This window comes from Grammomys surdaster, unplaced genomic scaffold (assembly GCF_004785775.1).
Source record: "Grammomys surdaster isolate TR1022 unplaced genomic scaffold, NIH_TR_1.0 126531, whole genome shotgun sequence".
In the NCBI taxonomy this organism is placed as follows: domain Eukaryota; kingdom Metazoa; phylum Chordata; class Mammalia; order Rodentia; family Muridae; genus Grammomys; species Grammomys surdaster.
This window is the reverse complement of record NW_021621323.1, coordinates 10419066-10443044: the sequence shown is the minus strand read 5'-3', so window position 1 is coordinate 10443044 and position 23979 is coordinate 10419066. Positions and strand designations below refer to the sequence as shown.

At 44.0% G+C, this 23979-nt stretch overlaps 1 protein-coding gene across 9 annotated transcripts in view; it reads right to left on the bottom strand.

Moving 5' to 3' along the window:
- Positions 1-5486: 5486 nt before the first annotated feature.
- The window catches only part of Sgms2 (sphingomyelin synthase 2), a 71005-nt gene continuing 52512 nt past the window's right edge, over positions 5487-23979 (bottom strand). For 8 of the 9 annotated variants that reach the window (XM_028760390.1, XM_028760388.1, XM_028760387.1 and 5 more), the window contains exons 3-6: positions 19042-19159; positions 12359-12512; positions 7300-7466; positions 5487-6072 (exon numbers count right to left, since the gene is read on the bottom strand). In XM_028760390.1, coding sequence (XP_028616223.1) covers positions 5869-6072; positions 7300-7466; positions 12359-12512; positions 19042-19159 — 643 coding nt within the window. In that variant the 3' untranslated portion in view covers positions 5487-5868. The remainder of the gene's footprint in view (positions 6073-7299; positions 7467-12358; positions 12513-19041; positions 19160-23979) is intronic. The other variant, XM_028760391.1, reaches the window with a different exon arrangement.

Genomic DNA, 23979 nt, shown 5'->3' with positions numbered 1-23979 from the left:
ATAATCACAATCTTGGATTGTATAACTGATTTTTTTTTATCTATGAATGTTCTAATTTTTTAACCTTAAAATTTATTGGTAGAAAAATAATAAATTTTAGTTTACTTACAGTTCCTTTAATTGAAGTTTATCTTTAAAAATGATGTTTGAAGAAAATAACCCTTTGTACTTTTTAAAAAAGTGACTTTTTAAATTTTATGTGCATTAATGTTCTTCTTGCATGTATATCTGTGTAAGGGTGTCAGATCTCTTAGACTTGGAGTTACAGAGGAAAAAGAGGAGGAGGAAGAGGAAGAGGGGAGGAGGAAGAAGAGTTGTTTCAGCTAAGACAAAATCTATGTGATCTGCCATTTAGGTGCTGGGAATTGAACCTGGGTCCTCTGGAAGAGTAGCTGGTGCTCTTAACTGCTGATCCATCTCTCCAGCCGCCACCCCACCTTGTATTTTTAATATGTACTCTAAAAACTGAAGAACATATCTTCTGAATGGAAAGGACCCCTGACACCTACATTGAAAGCTGCTGACATCACCGTGACTTACTAGGCAGATACAGCTCTAGGCATTTGTAGATCAGAAACCAAGCACACACTCTTCTGAATAGGAACAAAAACTAGTTTTAGCCGGGCAGTGGTGGCGCACACCTTTAATCCCAGCAACTTGGGAGGCAGAGGCAGGAGGATTTCTGAGTTTAAGGCCAGCCTGGTCTACAGAGTGAGTTCCAGGACAGCCCGGGCTATACAGAGAAACCTTGTCACGAAAAAACCAAAAAAAAAAAAAAAAGGCTAGTTTTAATTGCCAATCAGGCACTTAAGTATAATTAAATTCAAGTAAACAAGTCATATTCTGTAGTGAGAATTTTGGTTTCCAGTTATGTGGATTTTATTTTTTTGGTTTTGTTTTAATCCCAGGTGTGGCATATATGGTTGCTTAAGATTGTCCATGGCTGTTAACTATGATTTGTCTCATGCTCTTGGAGGGACGTGATTTTTGACAGCTGCAGATCATCTACACTTGGAGTTCTGGGAACTCTTGAGAGGGTATAAATTCCAGAGCCTAGACAGGGCTTGTGGTGGCCACTGCGTCCTTGCTCCTGCTGAATAGCTCCTGGAGCTATTCTGATGACAAAGATTCAACTTGCCAGAAGAACCTTAACCGTCCCCAGTCAGCAGGAAGTAGTCTAAAGAAGTCTACACCCCTTTTCCTATTTAACCTTCTTTATCTCCTACCTGGTGTCGGGGTGGGGGGGGAGGTTGGAAGGGATTGAGGTGAAGAAGAGTAAGTAGGTAGAAGTACCTAATCAAGTAGCCCCAAAAGTATGCCTACAAGATTCCTACATCCCTCCCAGAATGTTTTTACAAGCATGGAAAATTTCTCTTAAACCAACAGTGAAAATAAGACTTCAACTTAAATCCCACGTGACAGATAAGTGATTAAGACACTATGGGATGCTCAGTGGGTAAAGGAGCCTCCTGTGCAAGCTTGGGGACCTGAGATGGGTCCTGAGAGTCCACGTAGAGGTGGAAGGCCAGAACTGACTCCACACAGTTGTCCTCTGATCTCTCCACACCTACACACACACACACACACACACACACACACACACACACACACACACCACACACACACACACACACACAGAGGCTAGTAATTTCAAAAATGTAAAAGATATTAGTGGATAGAAGGAGAGACTGAGACTCATATATCTGATTAAAATGTAAGCATTTAATAAAATGATTACAACAGCACACAGTCGATAATCATAATGAAAAATATAGGTCAGGAAAATAATGAATTCTAGACTTAAAATTTTACTTTACAACAAGGCACTTAACACATTGAAACAGTATAGTAACTTTCCAAAAGAATGCAACTGGCTGCTTCTCACTCCTTGGGAAGATATTTCTTTTGTGAGTACACTGTAATTTGTTTAACCATACTCATTGCATAGGAGGTAAATTAAATAAGGAATTCCCACTCGGCAACTAGATTAGCTTATAATTTCTTCTCTTTTAAAGGACAGTTTAAAATAATTCTACAGTGACCCACTCTTGTCGTTCACGATTCATTGAGAACACAGTACAGTAAGTTAGTGGGTAATAAACAGCGCTTACGAAGCGTCTATCTGTATAAAAACTATCTTTGGGTACCTCTGACATGATTTTCAGTATACAGATATTGAAGTCAAGAGTACTTCTTCATAAAAGACATATTTTGTCAAGTGAGTCAAAGGAGCTAAGTTATTGCAACGCAATGGCATTAAAAACAATAATATCAGAAATCTTTATACATAAGCATAGAAAAGGTTCCAACACAATGCATATAACTTACACTTGATTTAGACATGTAAACTCATTTATTAAGAAATTCCTTCTCGCCAGGCGGTGGTGGCAATGTGCCTTTAATCCTAGCATTCAGGAGGCAGAGACAGAGGCAGAGGTAAAGAGGCAGAGGAGGCAGAGGAGGCAAAGGCAGAGGAGGCAGAGGCAGAGGCAGGGGCAGGGGCAGGGGCAGGGGCAGGGGCAGGGGCAGGGGCAGTGGATTCTCTGAGTTCAAGGCTAGCCTGGTCTACAGAGTGAGTTCCAGGACAGCCAGGGCTACACAAAGAAACCCTTTCTCACACAAACTAACAACAACAAAAAAGAAATCCCTTCTCACACTTCCTTACACTACAGACAGGGATGAGTGTGTTAAAACCCGCTTATTTTTTAAATCAGTTTTATAGTATAAAACCAAAACATTAACAAAAAGTTTAAAATATTTATGGAACAAGGTAAGACCTTTTAATTACAAGTGAACTGACGAGTTCTAGCACATAAATAAAAATGAGACAGGTGACTTTGGATTTTGAAGTAAACGAAGTCTGTAGTTATGGACTAGACATGAATGATTGTGACGTAAGAGGTAAACATGACCTTCAAATTTTCTTTGATCCAAATTCTGAGCACTTTCCCCTTGGGAAGGATGAGAATGTCTTTAAAATATCTCCATTCCCACGAGAATTTAAACTTTTGGCAAAAAACTGAACAACAGCAACAACAAAAAGCCCAACAAATAACACTTTTGAGAAACCTTGAAAATATATTTTTAAAGTGGCATTTGCACGTCAGACACGGCACATTGCCACAAGGAGGCGCTGTCAATACAACAAGGAATGTATGGCCACAAACCTGCCTGCCCAGAGATTTCAAGAGCTGACTCTCAACCAACCTTCTGTCCCCAGCAAAACATTGCTTCCTGTAATGCCAGCGACCCAAAAGATAGTCACAATTAGCTCGGGAGGAACTGAGGGAAGGATACTTCCGTTTTCAGATCTAGTGGACGAGGTCAAATCCGAAGTCTCAGAGAACTCCATTTCCATTGGGAAGGTTCAGGAAAAACATGTGGCATATCTCATGTGTGTTCTGTATTTGTAGACGTTTCCCAGAAGCACTATATTACAAGAAAGCTTTCCAACAGGAGCACAGGCTCACAAAAACCACAGATAATGAGGTAAGAGCTGCATCGTGATGGGCAAAGAAAGGGCGCCGTTATCATTTCCTGCTCTGGCTGGGTAGGCATGGAAACACACCTGCAATCTCAGCACTCGGGGATTTAATGCAGGAGGTCAATCTGGGCCACACCGTGAGATGACACCATCCTCAAAGATTGGTCTCAGGCAGCATCATAACCGTCTATATTTTATATCCCAGAATGGCATGCTGAGGGAAGTCCCAAACTTTCAAATTGTGAAACCTTGACATTTCCCTCCCTTATTTTCAAGCCTCGTGCGTCCTCATCAGCATCTATCAGGTAACCACAGCAAATACAAGAGCAGGGAACAGTAGGGTTCACACAAGGCTCATGGGTATTTTCAAACCTTTGGAAAGTGATGGTATTGTTTCTGATAGCCTGGCTTATTTGACTAAATGCAAGGTTTACTGTTTGAAGGGTTCCCGACAATCAACATGAAATGTAATAATGTCTAAGCATTTTCATTGGTTGAAGAAGCATGGAAACTCCTAGCCACCGCTGGATAAGGCTCTCGGGGTGTTTTGTTTCAATGAGAGACTCACAGAGCAAAGGCCAGGCTTCAGTGCCAAATGATTCTCTCATAATCAGATCCAGAAGTTAAACTAGTGTTCAGAGCAAAACACTGTCCTAACACAAAGTTGGGGAAATGACCACGTGAGAAGTTATACAGAATTGTCTAGTACAAGGTAAACTGGGTATGTATTATTGTTGGCTTACTCAATAAAAATACTTGAAAAAAAATCCCTGCATTTCAAAGTCTGCCAAAGATGTTAAGGGTCTCTATTCTCATGAGGATAGCCAGATTTAAATCTTACTCTTTGCCTTTGAATTTAGCGCTGTACCTTTACCTACCCAGTAACACAGAAAAAGAGACACTCTGAACACATACACAGAATTATAGCACCAGAAGACAATGGCCCTTCTGAACAGATCTGTATTGTGCTTTTTCCCCCCACCCAAGTAATTTAAAGTTTAATTTTGAATAATCAAGGCTGACTACCTTACAGGGACGAACCCAGGGATGTTCTCTCTCCCGTATCCGTAACTGTCTCTTCCACTGGGTCTCTCCTCCCTCTGCTCCCATGCTATGAAACCCTAGAACGTTCTCTAGAAGTTCCACAAACTAATCTTCCAGTAGTCAAGCAATCAAAGCAAGGACTATGATGTCCCGGCACTGGGTAACCTTCTAACTACATCAGATGATCTTAAATCCACCAGATCTTAGAGCTGCATCTTTTCACATAAGATACAGCTGTCCCGGTTGCTATGTGGCTGGAGGTGAGAGCTGACACCAGGAGCACGCTCAGGTGCAGCACCATGTGTTAGGTATGTGCACAGGGCGAGGTGAAATTGCTCAGTGGTGGTGCGTGCCCTCCGTGCCCTGAGGAGCACTTTTGGGAGTATCTTGCTAAAAGGCAGGGAAAACAGTAAGCCTCCAGGATTCATCTTGCACTTGCCGCGATGTACGATATTAGCTAAAAAGAAACTCTTTTCATGGAATGTGCCCAAATGTTTCTCTAGGTTCTAATAGGAAACACAGTGCCGCAGGGCCCAAGCTAGGAGGGAAGCCTAAGTTTGTTCTCCAGTGAGTGTGGGCATCCGTTCACGTGTGTGTTTTCAGCCTGTGCTCGTGCGGTTAACAAGCCCTGGGCTCCAGGTAGGCAGCATCTAGTGTGTATAGCAGGAAAAGCCCTGTGCTTCCTGTGTATCTGCCACAGACACTCGAATGTGTGGAAAAATCCCTACAAAAAAAAATCCATGGGTGTGTCACTTTCATACATCTTTGCAACATTCCTTCTTTAAAAAATAAAACTACCAGGTTATAAAAAAAAAGAATAAAAGTCACACATGGTGCTCGGGGTCGTGGGGTGGGAGTGGGGAGGGAAGGGAACCAGACATCACCCTAATGACATTGACCCACCTGTGGGTCGCCCTCACTTAGCTCCTCCTATCACCATCTGACTGTATTTACACAGTGGCTGTATATATCCAGACATTTTATTCAAAACATTAGCAAACTCTTCTGACCTTGAAGGGAGAAAAAAAAAGCAATCTGGAAAGAACATGGAAGTGAAGGAAGGCGAGGAGAGGCTTAGCGTGTTCTCTGCCGCCTCTTCAGAATTCCAGCTTGGGGGCTTTGTCATCAATGTATGAAGAAGAGCCGCAGGGAAATATATGTTTCTTGGGATGAATAAAAAAAAAAAAAAGCCAAAAGGTAATACTTCATTGCTCCAATCTTTTGCATAAAATTTGGTCCACTTCATTTTACCAGTCGGTTCTCTGACAATAAATACACAGTTGTGCCTTTGGTTACAGCACGGACTCTTTTGGTGTCGAGGCCGCTGCCGCATTGGCAGCTCAGGTAGACTTCTCATTATCCTCCCCGATCTTCTGGACCCGGGAATACTTTTTGCATGATGACTTGAAGCAGCCAGGGGGCCAGGACAGCGGCCAGGAAAAGCAGCAAGGGATTGAGCCTTGCACATTCTTCTCAAAAAAATAGAAGATGGGGAACCACCATGCCCGAGACAAGAAATTCGTCTGGGAAGAGACCTTCAAGTTCTGTAAAGGGTGACAAAACGAGATAAGGCATTGTTTATGAATGCGGTTTAGAGTTCTCAATTAAATGGGCCTTTTTTAGTGGTCACTTAGCAGGTGAACAGAAACAAAATCCCATGGCAGTAACTATTGTCCTGCCTTTTCCCCAGCTCTTGCCTTGACTTTGGTCCCCAGGTCCTGCCCTCTGTGACTCATGAGACCTCTGCCAGCAGTTCCCTAGGGAGACAGCTCAGGAATAGATGTGGCATTCAGCATGAGTGTTTTCAGGATGGGCTGTGGTCAGATACAAGGGCCAAGGCAGACTGAAAGACCTGATGTCAGAAGGCTGAGCATGTTCAAGGAGAAAGATGGAGATGCGGGTCTAGGTGTCAGGAAGCCTCTAGATTGATGCGTAAGAAAGCAAGTGAAAGCAGAGTATCACAGAGCGAGCCACAGAGTGAGCTACAGAGTGAGCCACTGAGTGAGCCACAGAGCGAGCCACAGAGCGAGCCACTGAGCAATGGAGTGAAATAAAGAGATCCATAGAAAGGACAGTTGTCAGTGGACATCCAGGGTTCTGTGTAGATCTCTCAGCAATGACAGATCTACTGCTTACAGATTTTACACACACACACACACACACACACCACCAACACAGGGAAATCTATTCCAAGAAAATCAGTCATGGTACACAGAACAACTGTATTACAGCAAGAACATTACCAAGGTTGGAAAAGCCTTTGGTGGGGGGAGGGTGGGGGCGGGTATGATGAGGGAACCTTGGGCTCAAAGGGAGAGATCAAAAAAATGAGAAGCTTCCCAGGATGGCAGTAAGGGGGGGATCAGGTGACACTTGTAAAAATTAACGGGTGAATAATGGGGGCCATCCTGGAACAGGAAAGAGAAGGGACGATAGAGGCACTGATGATCACCCCCCAAAATAAGCAGCGAGCCAACGGGCATTTATTACCAAGCTGCACCCTAACGCTCCTACAGAAAGGGTTCCTAAGTTTTCAGTTAGTGTATATAGCCCTTTAGTACAAGTTTAAACCAGCTGGACTGGCAAGGCATGGTGTGTGTGATTTTACGGCGTTCGTAATCCTCACATAGCACGTATGCTTGTGAAGTTCTTGGTTGTTGCTGCTGCTTTTAAAACAAGCAGCAACGACTAAGTTTAACTGAACTGACCAAACCGTACAGGTCCCGGCACACAAAGAACAATCCTCCCCGGAGGATCTTCGCTGCTCTCACCTTTTCGTTGGCCATGGAATGGTACCACCAAAACAGCCGTGTGGTGATGTAATAGGCAATGATGACGTCGACGGTATAATGCTCATGTGCTACGAGAATGCAGATGATCCCAGCGGCGCTCAGCAGCCAGCAGACCAGGTGATACCACCAGAAATGACGGGGTGAGTCTACACAGTGAGAGAGCAGAGTCAGCAAGATCCCATCCATGAATGGCCGGATGGACTGACTGACTCACGGACTGACTGAGGGGGCTGGGGATGGAGCCCAGGGTCTTACGCAGGCTAAGAAAACATTCTCCCACCGAGCTACATCTTACAATTGCCCCAAGAACCCCAAGCAGACCAGTTAAGACTACTCCAGCACGAACTGCCTCAGTTTTCCCAGCTAGAGAGAGAGGGTGGAGGGGATCATGTTAGCAGGTACAACAGTCACTCTCAGAGGGCTGATGAGCAATGACCTTCAGCAATCTATTTGATAAGGAAGAGAATAGAATTATTATTAGGTTGGTTAGAATTGGCTCATCCTAGCTTACAAACATGACTGGAAAGAGAACTAGCAAGAGTCAAAAAGAAAAGGTCTATGAAAAAAAGGGGGACAAAATTAGAAAGCAGCGATAGTTTGATATCTTGAGTTTGCTTTCTATTCTTTCATGTGTGTAACTGTGGTGGGGAATGTCACTGTGGCAAGCAAGATTTGATTCTGGGCAATTTTATACTACCATTGCTGATAGCATGGTGCAGCTCCCCAGTGGGAAGCTCGGGCTTCTTGGACATCCATGTACAGAAGAAGTTTAGCCTCTTGCTGAAGCTACTGAGCCATTTGTGCCACTGACCAACTGGCAGAGAACATGGTCACAACCCCCAGCTGGTTCTCAAGTAAGCATTCGTGACAGACGTGGCAGACAGACATGGACAGATAGCACCTTGTTATCTGGCCATCTGGCACTGTTTCCTTTCTTTCTGTTTTAAAGCTTTCCTGGCTCCCAATAAAATATTAATGATCTAATAAACTGAAATCAATTTCATATTAAACTTTGTTTACATTCATAGCGACATACATGCCCAACTGTAAAAGAATGGCTAAGGAGTGAAGGGAAATAGGCTGCCTCCCCAGAACGCAGATGACAGCCTAAACTGGTATTGTCCGTACACAACATGGTTCTTGGTAAAAACAGCTCCAGTTCTGTGTAGCACAGCCAATTTAAGCTTATCTCCAACTAGTTTACAAATAAATGAGGCTCAGACTTATGATTATTTTATTTGGCTTTGACAATTACTGGTGGGTAACCCCTAATCTAATCTTCTAACTGCTGGCCTGGCTACCTCCTCAGCCGTGTGCCCCAGATGCTTGCTGGTTCTCCTGGCCATGTGCTCATGGTCCGTCTCCCCATAAGGCAGCTTCCTCTTCTCTCTCATCCATCCTCCCCTTCTTTCCTTTCTCTCTCCTCCAACCAGCTCACTCCAAACCCACCCTACCTCTAATCCCTCCAGGAACTGGCTTTGGTCAGTTTTATTCAGCCAATAGTTTTAAATCAAGGAACTAGGTTTGCCCAAGAAAGGTTGTGGACGTGAGAAGTCACTTGTAGGCCTAGACCTTTTCGTACAGAATTTAGCATTGCAACACATAACAACAAACCAAACCCCAACAGCTGTATGGGTCCCAAGTTAAACCAGAACCCTATATTGTACTCTTTCATTTCGGGTTGTTTCCCATCAGTTAATTATATCGTCCCGCTCCTCCATTCTCCAAGATAGCTCACAGAATCCTAGGATTTACAAGCCAGAAGAGACCTCACGGGGCCCAGCAGCTCAGTGGCTATTGCATTAGGACACTGAAAATGGAGGCAACCCTGACAAAGCTGGAGGTCTCGTTAAACACATTCTCAGTCCCCCTGGCCCCAGCCCTCCTGAAGTTTCACAACTGATCTACTTTTCTACACGTAGGCTTTGGGGACTTATTAATAGCCCAAGATGTTTGGGCACAAAAGAACTATTCTACATCATGAATCACCAGAAGCATATCTGAAATGGGGAGGGAGTAGTGAAGTGGCCCAAATGGCTATTTTACTACTGGTGACATTGAAAATATTTTTCCTCAAGGAATTCTGGGAAACCCTCATGTGTTTCTAGGAAAATGCATTTTATATGATGCTACATTGAGACCACAACCCACTGTCCTCTCTCTACCCACCAAGAATAAGATTCTTTTTTTATTTGCATCTATTTATTGTTTTGAGAAAATGTCTCACTATGTAACCCAGGCTAGCCTTAAACTAACAATCCTCCTGCTTCAGAATTCTCAGAGCTAACACTACCCACATTCAGCCAGGAGAAGCTATTTTGAAATCAAAATGGCCAGTGGGAATCCTGTTTGCTCATTCTAGCTAGAGGGATAACATCAAGTAAAGAAATGTCAACAAAGGGACCTCTTTGGCTGTGTTAGTTCTCCGACAGAGTTGGCATGAAATGGACTCAGGTCAGTGGCAAGCACTATAAAATCCTTTGATAATAAGGCCAGACATATAGTATTAACAGCCTCGGCTAACGTCTGCACGCACAATTTTTAAAGAATCCGGGTTCCAGCGAGCATGTTGGTGTAATTCAATCTTTCATGTTAACTCACGACATGGTCCTGCTCCAGTATGCTCTCCCAACTGAATTTAAATGCACTTTCCACAAGAGCATTAGCAAGGAAAGTGCTCAGAATGATCGAAAGGCAGGAGAGTGATCGAATACAGACAGTATATCTTCTAGAAGCAGACTTTCCAAAGGGACACTGGAGTCATGGCTTACTCAGGGAAACAGTCAAGCACGACTCAGATGGTGGCTCTAGGGCAGGCACAACACAGAGCTCCCTGTTTCCAATGAGGACCAGGGATATGGCCGAACTTACGTTAGGTAAGACAGCTCTGATATTTTATTTGGTATCAAAAGTTGTTGGAAAAAAATACAATTCTTCCCGTGCCATATGTAAACTTATACAACTTGGAAAAAAAAATTGTGCCACGGTGGAAAAGTCTCTCCTTATTGTATACACACTCAATTACAACTTGCTTCTCGACTTCTCTGAAGGGAAAGAATGAATGAAAGAAAGCCCTGTTTATCAATAAGTCAACTACTCAGACAATCCTGTGAGACCATACAACTTGAACTGACTTCTTGTGCTTTTTTGCTTCCTTCTGTGTGTGTGTATTGCATGTGTGTATTGCATGTGTGTACATGGTCATGTGCATATATGCATAGGCTGGAGAGGCCAAGTATGTTCTTCAGTTGTTCTTTGCCTTATTGTTTGAATTTGAGATCTGGGGATTTGAATAGGCATGGCCCCCATAGACTCATGTGTTTGAATGTTTGGCCCATAGGGAGTGGCACTACTAGGTGATGCTGCCTTATTGGAGTAGGTGTGGCCTTGTTGGAAGAGTGTCACTGTGGAGAAGGGCTTTGAGGCTTATATATGCTCAAGCTACGCCCAGTGTAGCACACAGTCTCCTTCCATTGCCTTTGGATCAAGATGTAGAACTCTTGGCTCCTCCAGCACCATTCTCCCACCTTGATGATAAAACCTCTGAAACTGTAAGCCAGCCCCAATTAAATGTCATTTCACTCGCTCTTTAGATATTGACTAAACTGACACTATGTTCCTTGGGACGGTTTCTCTTCACTACTTCATGGTTTTCAACACACAATGCCTTTACTGTGGGATGCAATATCATGTTCTGTAAGCTTCCTATGATCTACAGATTGAAGAGTGTACCACTGGCCTGGACAAAGATGGACCTTCCATGGACAGAACTTCCTTGGGCAAAAATTAAAACCAGAGACATAAAGAACATGCTGCCACAACTAATCATTATATATCAGAACTGTGGCATCCCGTTTAGTGAGGAGTCCCTGGGGCTCGTGAAGAGATGAAGCAGCCCATCCCCCAACACACTATAGTGTGCATGGACAAAAGGGATAGATGCAGAAGGCCCCTGGGCTTTTAATGCAAAGGTAGTAAGAACCCCATAGACAGCTCAATCTGTCTGGATCAACAAAAAGCAGAAGAGGAGGGGAAAGCAAAAGATGGGGAATCCCTCAGATGCAGGTCTGTGCCTGTGATGGTCTGAATGAGAACAGCCCTCATAGGCTCATGTGTTTGAATGTTTGATGATATTTAGGAAGGACTAGGGGTGTGGCCTTGTTGAAGGAGGTGTGCCACTGGGGATGGGCTTCGAGGTTTCAAAGGCTCTGAGTTCCAGGCCAGCCTGTACTGTATGACAAAAACCTCATTTCAAGAAAGCAAACACCAACCAGTCAAGTTGGAAAAGTTAACTACTAGAAGCATTAAAACAACAAACTACGACACAATCTAAGGGCTTTACACAATGGGGACTCAAGTATATCCATATGGAAGGAGATTTCAGTTTCTTGCCTGCCTGTTTCATAAGGAGGGGATGTTCGACAGATGCCCTAATGCTGCAGAGGAGGCAGGGGAATGATCGCATTGGAATTAAATAGGACAAGGGATGTGGATAAACTTGAGGAGATATGCATGCACTATCGGGGGGTCGTAGAACACAAGTGAGTCAAGGTCCCTTGTCCTTGTCATCCTTTCTTTCTTTTTTCCTACTTCATCAAAAAATTTTGAGACAGAGTCTCACTTTATAACTCCGGCTAGCCTAGAACTCACTATATAGACCAGGCTGCCCTTGAACTCATTTAAGATCTCCCTGCCTCTCCCTCCCAAGTTCTGGGAACAAAAGGCATGTATACCATGCTTGATCTGTTCTTAGTCCCAATATTAAGAACTCCATACCTTGAGAAGTACGAAGGAAGAGGGGAGATGTTTGGGGGCATGCTAAATGCTAGGAAGAAAAAAAAAACACAACAAGACTTTACCTATAGGCTTCAGGCCACAAATGACTAGGTGGAGCGATAAAGTACACACATACACAGTGTTTACATCCTTCTCTCTCCTAGCTGTCAATCTCAGCGGCATAGGGATCGCATCCCTGTCAAGAACCCGGGACGCCGCGCACCACAGCAGTCGGTTCAGGGAGGAATGAACGGTTACTTACATTCTTTGATGAACAAATAAGTAAGTGTCAGCACAACAGTATGACCGCTGAAGAGGAAGTCTCCACACAGGATGTGTGAGCCCGTGATAGACAATCCACCGCCAGAAATCAGCCGGAGAATCCGTTGTATTTTTGCCTGAGAGTCTCCATTGAGCTGAGAAACAGAAGACACAGAGGGAAGTCGACAAGATGCTCAAAACCATGTTTCAGTGAGGGACGTCATCAGGCTCTGGTGCTTATCTCCTTTTTAAAAATTTTCCTTGTAGCATAGAAAGTCAAAAAATATTCATTCCAAGAGGAAACTCCTCAAACTAGGTTCTCCTCATTCTGTTGGTCGGGGTTTATTGACATGCTTTAAATTATTCACTGTGTTACTAATAATATGTTTTAGTGGTGTTGTGTCCTTGGGCAAAGCTTTTAAAAATATTAATAACCAATGACTTCACCACTATGTGCTAAAAAGCAGAGCAGAGCTACTTTGTTTCCTTTTGGCAGAAGGACGTGAGGATTTGGGGCCATTCCCATCTGACTAAGCTGTACACTGCAGCTATTAGCACCTTGTAGTAAGTGGGTAGCATCAGGTGAGCACGCAGCCCCATTAGCATCTGCTAGTAACACTGTTACAAGAAACTCACCTCATAATTGAAATAGGGTTGGAAGTGACAGACTAGAGATTCAAAGCTTTCAAAACTTCGACTGGGAAAGCATATCACAAGGAATTTTAGTTCTACACAGGAGTCAAGGGTACAGAAGCCTCTCTAAACCACAATGTTGTCATAAGAAACAGTGACAGGCTAGGGCAAGAGTGTCAGGCAGTAGTTAAAAAAAAATGTGTCTCCTATGAAAACTGAAGCACACAAGCAAGAGTAAGTTAGAATATGAGGCATGGGAACTTAGGAGAGAAAAGGAGGGCTGGACGGAGAGTTGCAGGGACTCCTAATACCGAAAAGGCAATATAGGCTGTCTGAGAATGGTACCTGGGAAGACATCACGTGGTGGTCTACCCGAAAGAGACACACAGAAGGACTGGTACTGAGTAGTCATTTATGACCTTGGGGACAGGTTTGTGACATGTCTTCAATGTACTCAGCTCTGCTCCTGCTGAGCTCTGGTCCGTGAGGTGTGGCAGTTCAGCCATACCAGTGGTTAGGGAGGCAGGTGGGGCAAACACCGTTATGTCTGGACACATGATTGTAACGGAGAGTGTACTCAGATGGGGAGAGCCTAAAGCAGATACAATACCATCCCACCCAGGGCGATAAGGGACCACACCCATCCAGAATCTTTGCCTAAAACATCTCCCTTGTGGGGACCAGAAAAATGTTGATTTAAAACATACTACTGACCTATCACAGAAAGCTATCTGGTTACTAAGAGACCTGGGTGAAAAGGCAAGCATATCACAATAAAGCGCTACATAGAAATAACTCAAAAACAGAATTAGTTAGTGAGGGATTGAAGGCTTCTAAGACATTTCCCTTTAATGTTTGCTTCAAGCATGCCTAGGTGGCAAAACCAAAATGAGTCCCCAGGATCAGACAGTCCTACTATGATCAAGGTAAGCATCTCTCACGTGCTTAAGGATTACTTGTAGGGTAGCAGGGTGGTGCTATTAGGAGATGGCTGTTAAGTGCCAGACAGGGTGGCCCAGCCTTTGATCCCAGCACTCATACCATGGAGGCAGAGGCAAGGCAGATCTCTATGAGTTTGAGGCTGACCTGTGGTGGTGGGGAGACAGAGATGGAGGAGAGATCAAGGACAGGTTAAGCTGTGGAACTTTATGGGAGCTGTTAGGCTATCTTTGGTGAACCTCTCTCTTCTTCCTGGCTCTCAGTGAGAACATTTGCTTTGACACTCATTCATGTTTTCTTCTCACAGGCCCGAAGGGTTGTGAAGCAGACCCTCCCAAAGTATGAGCTAAAGTTAGTTATCAAAGACATAATGTTAAAGTGGAAAAAAAATGAATAATCCAGTCTGTAAGACTGCCAAGCAACAGGTGACTGATCCCGCCTAGAAAGGGGCACCTGGAGTCAGGAGGGCATGTACCTGAGGATGCCAACAAATCACATGACTGACTTCAGGCCTCCTCAAAAAGGCATTCAGTCAACTATATCATATAAAGCACCATACCCTTGGCATCAAAGATACAAGTATTTGCTCTGTCAGCAGCCATCATCCTTTTCCTGTCATGAGACTGGTACCCAAACCACCCACAATGAGAAGAAATAAAAAGGTCATGCACGCTGCCCAAGTGCTGCATCCCCAGACTGAAAGGATGCATTCCCCTTCATTTCACCTCCACCCACCTGTCACAACTCCACTTCTCTGAAGGCAGGAACACTTAAAGTCATTAGTCTCTCTCTACTTGGGGTCAGATACCCTGAGGTCTAAATAAAGTGGGCTCCTAGGTCACACGTCATGTTCCCTCTTCTGTTCAGCAGTGTTAGTGCATGACAGCCCTATCCTCGCCCCATATACTGTTTGCTCTTAGAGGTCTCAGTTACAGTCAACTACAGCCTGAAGATACTAAGTGGGAAGCTTCCCCCCAAGAAATAGTTTAAAGTTTTCTTTCTGTTTTTAAGTTTCAACTAACTTTTATTATAATACATTAGTATTTCTCCTTATTTTTTCATTAGTTTTTTCAATTGTTTTACTGTGCCTAGTTTATAAATTTAATCAGACATACATATTTGATTACATACAATATGTACATACATATATACACAGAGATATATAGGGAAACTGTATACATAGTGTTCAGTGCTATCCGCAGGTTCAAACATCCACTGGGCATCTTGGGATGTGTTTCCTGTGGAAACAGGAGACGCTGCAAGTGGATTTCTGGTGGCCTTTGATTGAATACAGTTATTGAATAAAGAAACAACCATTTTTGCTTTCCTTTCCTGTTAGTTACGTTTATTTATTTGAATATGTCTGTGTGTGTGTGTGTGTGTGTGTGTGTGTGTGTGAGAGAGAGAGAGAGAGAGAGAGAGAGAGAGAGAGAGGAAGGGAGGGAGGGAGAGAAGGGAAAGAGAGAGGGGGAGATGGGGAGAATGGGGAAGAAAGAGAGAGGGGGAAAGAGGGAGGGAGGGAGGGGAAGAAAGGGAGGAAGGGAGAGAGAGAGAAGGGGAGAGAAGGAGAGAGAGAGAGGGAGAGAGAGGGAGCGCATATGCACATGCAGACATGGGGAGCTGGGAAGATAACCTATGGGTGTTGGTTCTCTCCTACCATTTGGGTCCTGTGTGTCCTGGGGATCAAACTCAGTTCGCTGGTCTTGACAGCAAATACCTTTACGTGTGCTAAGCTATACAACTGGCCCGCTCCGTTAACTTCTTATCCCTTAAATGCTACCACTGGTAATCCGGAGATGTCGGAATATACTTTGAAAATACTAAACAGAACTTCATGAGAAGAAGGAATGGAAAAGGAGGGAAATTGCAGGGCACGCCTGGGCAGGGAGGGAGGATAGTGAGGGAGGATAGTGAGCGCTGGGACTGGAGGATGACCTCAATGATTTTCCCTAGGCCTACTGCAGTCACCACACATCACACAACACTACGTCTCTTCATTTCCAGACATCAGTGTATGCAGCTGGCTGTCGGATGTAAAATCGAAGCTGCAGAAACTTAAGGACGCAGCATCAATCAAAACACAAAAATTGATAGCGTGTCCCCCCCCGACCCCATTCTTAAGGATTCCTCCAACTGTGACTCCCATGTGCTACTCCCCACAGAAATAAGTAGATACAGAGCAGTCCAAGGCAGCTGCAGAAACCTGGCCCTCACCACTGTGCTTCCATGAAGAGAAGTCCTTCGGCCCACTGCTAGACAATTTGCAGAGAGGGAGAGACCTTGGAACACTCAGCCCTAAATGGGATGTCTCCACCAACTCCCTCTCCTCAGGGCTCAGGGAACCATTCAGAGAAGGAGGCAGAAAGAGTGTAAGAGCCAGAGAGATGGAGGACACCAGGAGAACACGGTCTTCTGAACACAGCAGGACTGATGCACATACGAACTCACAGAGACGCTGCACGCACGGGACCTGCACCAGTCAGTGCCAGATTAGAGCTGAAAGGAGAAATGGACACAATCCCCTACCCTAACCTAGAAGCCACCTCTGACTGATAACCACTTGCAAATAAAGATTTAATCTCCTCCAGGAACAAACTACTCTTAAGGGTAGGCTACATGCCCAGCAGTAGACGGCCAATAGGAAAGGAACCAAATGGTATCTTTGGAGGTTTCCTATCTCATAATGTCCTGTTCAGGGTTAAATTCAGTCATCCATTCTCTCTCTCTCTCCTTCTCTCCCTCTCTCCCACTCTCGCTCTGTCTCCCCCACCCCCTACATCTCTTTCCTCCTGCATTCTCTTTGTGTATATATTATGGTTTCCTGTTTTGAGTGTTTATGGGATTCTTAAGTGTTCAAGCAAGTGGTTCTTGGTGTCTATATCTGTTTCTTGTGCCTTTTCTTGGGTTCTTTTGTTTGTTTTGTCCTATTCTGATGTGTCCGCATTTGTCTTATCATATTATATTTTTATTCCTTAGAAGCATGTTTGCTTTCTACTGAGACACAGAAAGGGGGTGGATATGGATGGGAGGGGAAGGGGGAGGAAATGCAAAGGGGTGAGGGAGGAGTTATATAAAAAGAAAGCCTATTATCATTATAGATGGTTATGAGCTACCATCTATAATGTGTGGCTGGGAATTGAACTCAGGGCCTCTGGAAGAGCAGTCAGTGCTCTTAACTTCTGAGCCATCTCTCCAGCCTGAAAACCTACTATCAATAAAAGATAAAAACCACATAATACACATGTATAAAATAAACATTCTGGCGGTAAATCAAAGCATTTGTGTGTGTGTGTGTGTGTGTGTGTCTGTCTGTCTGTCTGTGTCTGTGTGTCTGTGAGTGTCTGTAGCAAATCATAAGCAAAAGACTCAAGGAAACCGTGGGCTAAGACAGAACCTTGAGAGCCAAACTGCAAGAGGCCTGGACGCCACCGTGATAGTTCTGTGAGTGACAATAAGCTGTGGGAGTCGCTGGTTCCCAGCCAGGGACGTCCTCTCACGGTGAGAGGTTTCGGCATGCAGAGATCTGTCACTGCTCACTCTGAAGGATATTCCACAGCCTTGCCAAGGCAGGAAACAGGTAGCTCTCAGAGAGCTCTGTGGCCACAGATATCGAAGCAGCATGTGGAAGTAGCAGCTGGGCCAAATTTAGAATGCAGTTTGGACCCCTGCTTTCTATCACCACAGCTTCTTCAGCCCGACAGGGAGATGCATGTGTCTGTTTTACAGAACCAAGTTGCAGGCAACTGCAGCCTGCTTCTCAGGGGAAGGCCTGAGCAATGAACGAGGTGGATGATGAGTCAGGGAACCTCCGACAGGAGTGTCTGCCACATGGTTATCCCACAGAATGTTTACTGACACAGCTCTGGGAAACTGCAGCTCTTCCGTGAAGGGTGACCTTTAATCTTTGTTTCTATAATCAGTCGCCCTTCCCTGTTAACCTCATTCATTCCTAGGAAGGGTTTGCCCTCCTCTCTGCCGTGGCCACCTCACCACTGAACACATGGTAATAGCGTTCGGGAGTGAAGACTGAGACACACTTATTAAGCTTCTGAACTTTCATGTCTTAAATTAGTTTCAGTCCAAACCAGCCAGTGTTTAAATTCAATATGTACACCGTTTTAATTACAGACACAGACTGCTTTGATGGCTTTAGGAAATAACTGCCTTCCCAAACCACACCTATGTTTGGTAAGGGAGATGGCTGGCTGGCTTCTCCAGAACCACTCTGTCTTCCTTCCCTCGACATCTGCTCAGTGTTCAGTGAAGTCTGATGCTAGCCCTCCTTCCCTTGTCCAGAAAGCACATGATCTGTAAGTTTCCGTTTCATAAACCAGAGTGCACGGGGGTCTGAGGTAAAGAATGGCCCTCCTGTGACTGGATGCTATGTGAGGAAACTGTCACTTCATTTCAGACAGCTTCATCAGCAGCCAAAGGCTACGTCTTTCCAGTGGGTGATCGTCTGGAGTTCTCTTTGACTTTTCTCTTTCAAGCTCTATTAGTGTGTCCTGCCAATCTAGCCAGCAACATGCGTCCTGAATTCAAAAGCATCAATTCCACAATCATGACCATCAGGGTTCACTTCTTCAATGGCGGTGAGGACCTTTGCAGCCTGTGGCCAGCTCTGCTGACCCTCCTGCTACCTGCTGCTGCTTGACCCCAGTGCAGATAAATTGTTCTCCTGGCCTGCAGTTCTCACCCCTTCCATGGGGCTGACTCTCTCTTGCCCAAGCATTCTTTTAAAACCTCTTTCCCTGACCTTTCTATAGAAAGGTTCCTATTGTTTTCCTCTGAGAATCACCCGAATCACCATCGCGTGACACATTATGAATTTATTTATTATTTGCTGTTCCTTGAAAAGAATCTCAGGGGAGGGCCTGTGCTTTGTTCGCTATGGTGGGCTGGACATAGGTACAATCCTTACAGAATGAATGATGATATATACATACATGTCTGTGTGTATATCTATGTACATCTACAGCAACTTAGAGAATCCGCTAGGTTGCAGCCAATACCCATGACAGCATATGGAAGACTGTGTGATGAACTGGGTGCTAGGAATTGCGTGCTTGGAATTGCTTTCTTGATCGCTCTCTGTGAGACCCAGAGACTTACCTTTGGAGCACACTGGAAGTGCATTCCGGGCACAGGTAACGTAGTGACATACATAGTTATACAGCGATATAGGTATAAGGTTCCCATGATAAAGAAGAATCTTCGACCCACTATTGACCTAAAGAAAACACAGGGATGGAGGGAAACAAGTTTACCAGTTGTCTATCTTGTTATTATTATTTATTTGGGGAGGGAGGAGGGAGCAGGGTCTCTCTAGTCCAGGCTAGCCTGGATCACACTACGTTCTCAAACTCATGATCTTCTGGCCTCAGCTTCCTGAGTGGTGGGATTACAGGTGTAAGCTATCACCCCTGGATCCCATGTACCCATAATACAATATAAGTCAATATTTAATAAAAAAAAAAAGTAGTATATGCAGTGGAATTAACAAATCCACCTCAGTTTACATATTAAGACCTGTGAGTTACCTATCCCATAATTCCACAGTAAGACTGGAATCCCATCTCCAAAAAAAGATTTACAAGCTTAAGTACAACTAAGTGATTTGGGGCTGAAAGGGACTAAAGATGCAGGGACAGGGTAAACGTAAGAAGATGAAGAGCCTGCACAGTCTCCTCTCCTAATCAAGTATCTCTCTTGGCCAGAGAATTCAATGAGCTGTTCCCTGTCTTCAGTCAGCTTGGCGATTAGCAGAGCCCTCGAGAGAACGCATCAGAGGAGTAAGCAAGCCGTGGCCATGGAGGAATAGCGTAATGAATCAGGTGACGTTACATAATTGGATACACGGGGAGACGGGACACCTCATTAAAGCCTCGTTATGTAAGCAAGATTTTAATTGGGACCATGCAGAGGTAGTCAGTCTGACAACTCAGGCATGAGCTGTTTCCTCCGACTGCATAGGCTTCCGAGGAACTGAATTTTGAACATGTCCAAAGTAACTACAGCTTGATTGATCGGCTATTATCTTATTCACTATTGATTTTTAAATGGCAAAGGAAAATAAAAGGGAGAGGATGGGTTAGTGCTGTCTGCCTTCCACCGAACAAGATTGCACTATTATTTATTGAAGCATTATTAAAGGGTTGTTTATAATAACCAAGAAATGGAAACAGCCTAAGTGCCCACAAGCGGATGAATAGTGAAGATGTTGTGAGTCTGTATGATATAACATGATCCAGACATGAAAAAGAGTGCAATCTTGTCATTGGTGACATATTGGACGGAGCTTGAGATCACCATGCTAAGGAAGGCAGTCACAGAGAAGCAAGCACAGAGTGATCCCAGCCCTAAGCCAGAATGATAAAGGTTGGTCTCAAAGAAGATGAACACAGACTAGAGTTTGCCAGGGACTGGGGTGACCCTGTGTGTTAGAGGGGGGAGGGTACAAGGAAAGTTTGATCAACATGTGCTAAGTCACAGTTAGGAACAAGACATGGTACTGAGATGGTCCAGGTACGTAGACGGCTACTGTTAACAATGCACTGTATATCTCAAGAATACATTTGAAGGACTGTAGATGCTTCACCCACCATAAGGAAAGTGGTGAGTAGGCTGGAGAGATTGCTCAGTGGTTAAGGTCACTGGGTGCTCTTCCAAGTACCACAGGTTTGATTCCCAGTACCCACATGGCAGCTCACAACTAGCTATAACTGAAGTTCCAGGGGATCCCATGGATTTTGAGGGCATCAGGCATGTACAGATATACAGGCAGGCAAATAACCCATATATAAAAAGTAACATACAAACTTTAAATTACTTTTTAAAAAGAAATGTGCATGTTTAACTTGATTTGAACATCATATGATAAACACTTATATGACTGTACATATATAACACCTCATTAAGGAATCCATTTTTGTATGTTTTATGTACCAGCTAAAAATTAAAAGGCCTGGGTATGTGGCTTAGGGGCTGGAATATTTGCCTTAGACACAAAGTCCTTGATTCGATTTCTTATATTACATAAGCCAACACCTAGCATTTGGGATACGGAAGCAGGAGGACTGAGAGTTTAAGGTCAACACTAGCTACATAATAAATTTTAAGGCCAGTCTCTATTTCAAAATTAAAATAAAATTTAATATAATTTAAATGGAAAACAAAAGAGATGAGTCAAGAAATAAAGGTAAAAAGTCCTTTCACTGTACAGTTTTTATGAAGACAGCGAGCTGACCATGAGGCTCGAAGCTCTCCTGAATCTTCATTCGGCCTAGGCCTGTTGTTCTCAGAAGCTGACGGAGCCCACTGACCTCCAAACCCAAGGGCTTTGCCCACAGCATGACTACCTTGTGGGTACGTTTGTGGGTAGAAAGGATCTGTGGCCTCTCAGTTTCAGCTCTCGGTGACAGCCCTCTTTCTGTGGTTATGTCTCTAAGTGCCGGCTCTGAGAGTGGGGTTTAGTGAGGATGCCTTACCTATCCCCCAGTTGCTCGTTTTAACTTCTCTAGAACATAAAGTACAGTCATTCCACGGGCTTCTCCCCCTCACAGTTCTCAAAGTTTCCAAGCCACCACTGACCAGAAGACTCTTGAGTAACAGGGAGTCTCAGAGATGAGGAGATATTTTAAGTTTTCTCCAAGAGACTGGTTCTCACACAGACCAAGGTCAAATTCAAGTAACTCTTAGGACTTCTAATTAAAGTATGTACAAATATCTATTTTAGTTCTCTGCCACCAACAGCTATTTCAGAAACATTCTAGGGTTCCAGGTGAGGGAGGGAAGAGACGAGTGACAGAGACAGCTAGACAGAAGTGCCTGTTTACTACATCTGTGGTCACCTAGCTTTGTCCTTTAGTACAGAAGGGACAGGCAGTCAGCAGTGCTGGCTGCTCTTCCTTGGTTAAGTGAAAGCAATTCGCTCTGAGATTCAACCCCAGGCACCACAGGAGTGCTGCTCTGAAGTGTGTCCCATGATATCAGACAACGAGAAGAAGGAAGGAGATATCATTATGTCGAATATATTCATTCCAGTGTCCTGTGCCCAGAGCAGAAAATTAACTTAGGTGAAACATTCACTCTACAATCTTACTTAGAAAAAGAAATGCTCGGGGTCTGTTTTCCCTCATAGCTTCTGAAAGAGAGAGAGACTGGAGAGTTGCCGCCATGATAGAGGGCTTGCCTGGCATGCATGAGGTCCTGGGTATCAGCACCAAGAAGGAAAGGATGGATGGACTGAGAGAGGCTGGGAGGGGCTAGGAGTTCTTACTTGGATAGGGTATTGAAAGCAAGGTCATGAGAATTATCCCACCAGTTACCAAAATACAAGATCCAAACCGACTTCCAAAATGAAACGGCAAATCAGTGCTGTCCGCGATCTCAGTAGTGGCCACAAAGCACATGGCCTACATATGTAAGTGCTTGAGTGATTCTTTTTCAATAGACATTTTCTTTTTAAATTGGCATGTAGTAATTGCACATAATGTACGGTGTGAAATTTCAGCAGCAGTGTATAATGATCAGAGCACAGTAGGGCATAGTTTTTCCATTGTTCCTTTCTTTAATTTTATTTTTCCTTGTGTGCTGGGGACTGAACCCAGGGTTTCACGCATGAGAATCAAGCACTGTTCCTACTGAACTACATATATCCCCAGCCCATGACCACGAGTTTTTGTTGTGGGAATTATTAAAAAATGGACCGACAAGCTCCTGCCACAAGTTTTGACATGGTAAACTTGAGATGGCAACAGAAAGTCAGTTATAACAGCTAGATCTCACATAAACCAAGATGAAGAAAACTCTACTGTAGAATGGAATCCAGTTGCACACTAGACTATAGATCTCTTCACGTGAATGTGACTCTGAAGTCTTTACACACAAAGTGAAGGAGAAATGCACAGCCCTCGCCAGCCCTGCCATGTTTATGGTCAACAGATACATTCTTGCTTTTAGCATAAAGAAAGTTATAACTGGTATGTGCAGAAGCAATTCATCTCTACTAAGTAAAAGGCAATTGGTAGCTCTGCCATTTACTCAAATATACTGAAGAAACATTGCGAGAGTCACTATAAGAAAATTGCCTATGGATGGCTTCGGTTTGCCATGCAAATTTAGAAAACCGCAGGGTTCCATTTGGGGAAGGCTTTGGGAAAAGCAGGCTGAATTCTCATTACAAAGCAACAGCCAGCCTGACTCTCTTCTAAAAGTGATCTTGTGGCACTGACTCTGAACTCTACTTGACGCTGAATTTCTACTTGAAGCTGTCTCGAGGGAGCTTCCACGCTTCATGTATTTCTTTAAAGCCCCAGATTGTGGGTATTTTTGCTCAATCTTGTATTTGGGGATTTAATCTGTGGGACCCAGTAGAAAGCAAACACCTAAATGACAAATGAGGGGACAAGGGGAACTGAGTGGCCTCTAATTTTGTGGACCAGAAGTCAGAATTCACACCGAGAAGCAGAATTTTCCAAGCCAGACGTACGTCCAACTTTGGCTTATCCTCAAGGTGTGAAGCCTGGCTTTCTGCTTCTCAGTCGGTACTGTTCTTATAACAGGCTGGGACATGCAGGGGCTGGACTACTGAGCCATGTCCACTTCCTTTGCAGTGCCAAGAAGAAAGCAGGGAGGACAAGTTTACTTTAGAAATTGAAAACCCAAACCACCGAAACCCAGCTCCAAATTCAGCTTCTTCAACAAACACTTGTTACTTTATGCCTGGCAAGAAAAGGATGAGAAAGGAAAGAAAACTTAAGAACTTTTAAACAGATATAAACTCAAAGCAGGCTGTTGACAGCAGACCAATCATTCCATAATAAATTAAAACTACTTTCTACTGCACTTGCCAACACACTGGACCTCTCCTAGTTTCTTTTTCTTTTTTTCTCTTTCTTTCTTTCTTTCTTTCCTTCCTTCCTTCCTTCCTTCCTTCCTTTCCTTCCTTCCTTCCTTCCTTCCCCCCTCTCTCTTTCTTTCTTTGTCTCTCTTTCTTTGTCTCTCTTTCTTTCTTTCTTTCTTTCTTTCTTTCTTTCTTTCTTTCTTTCT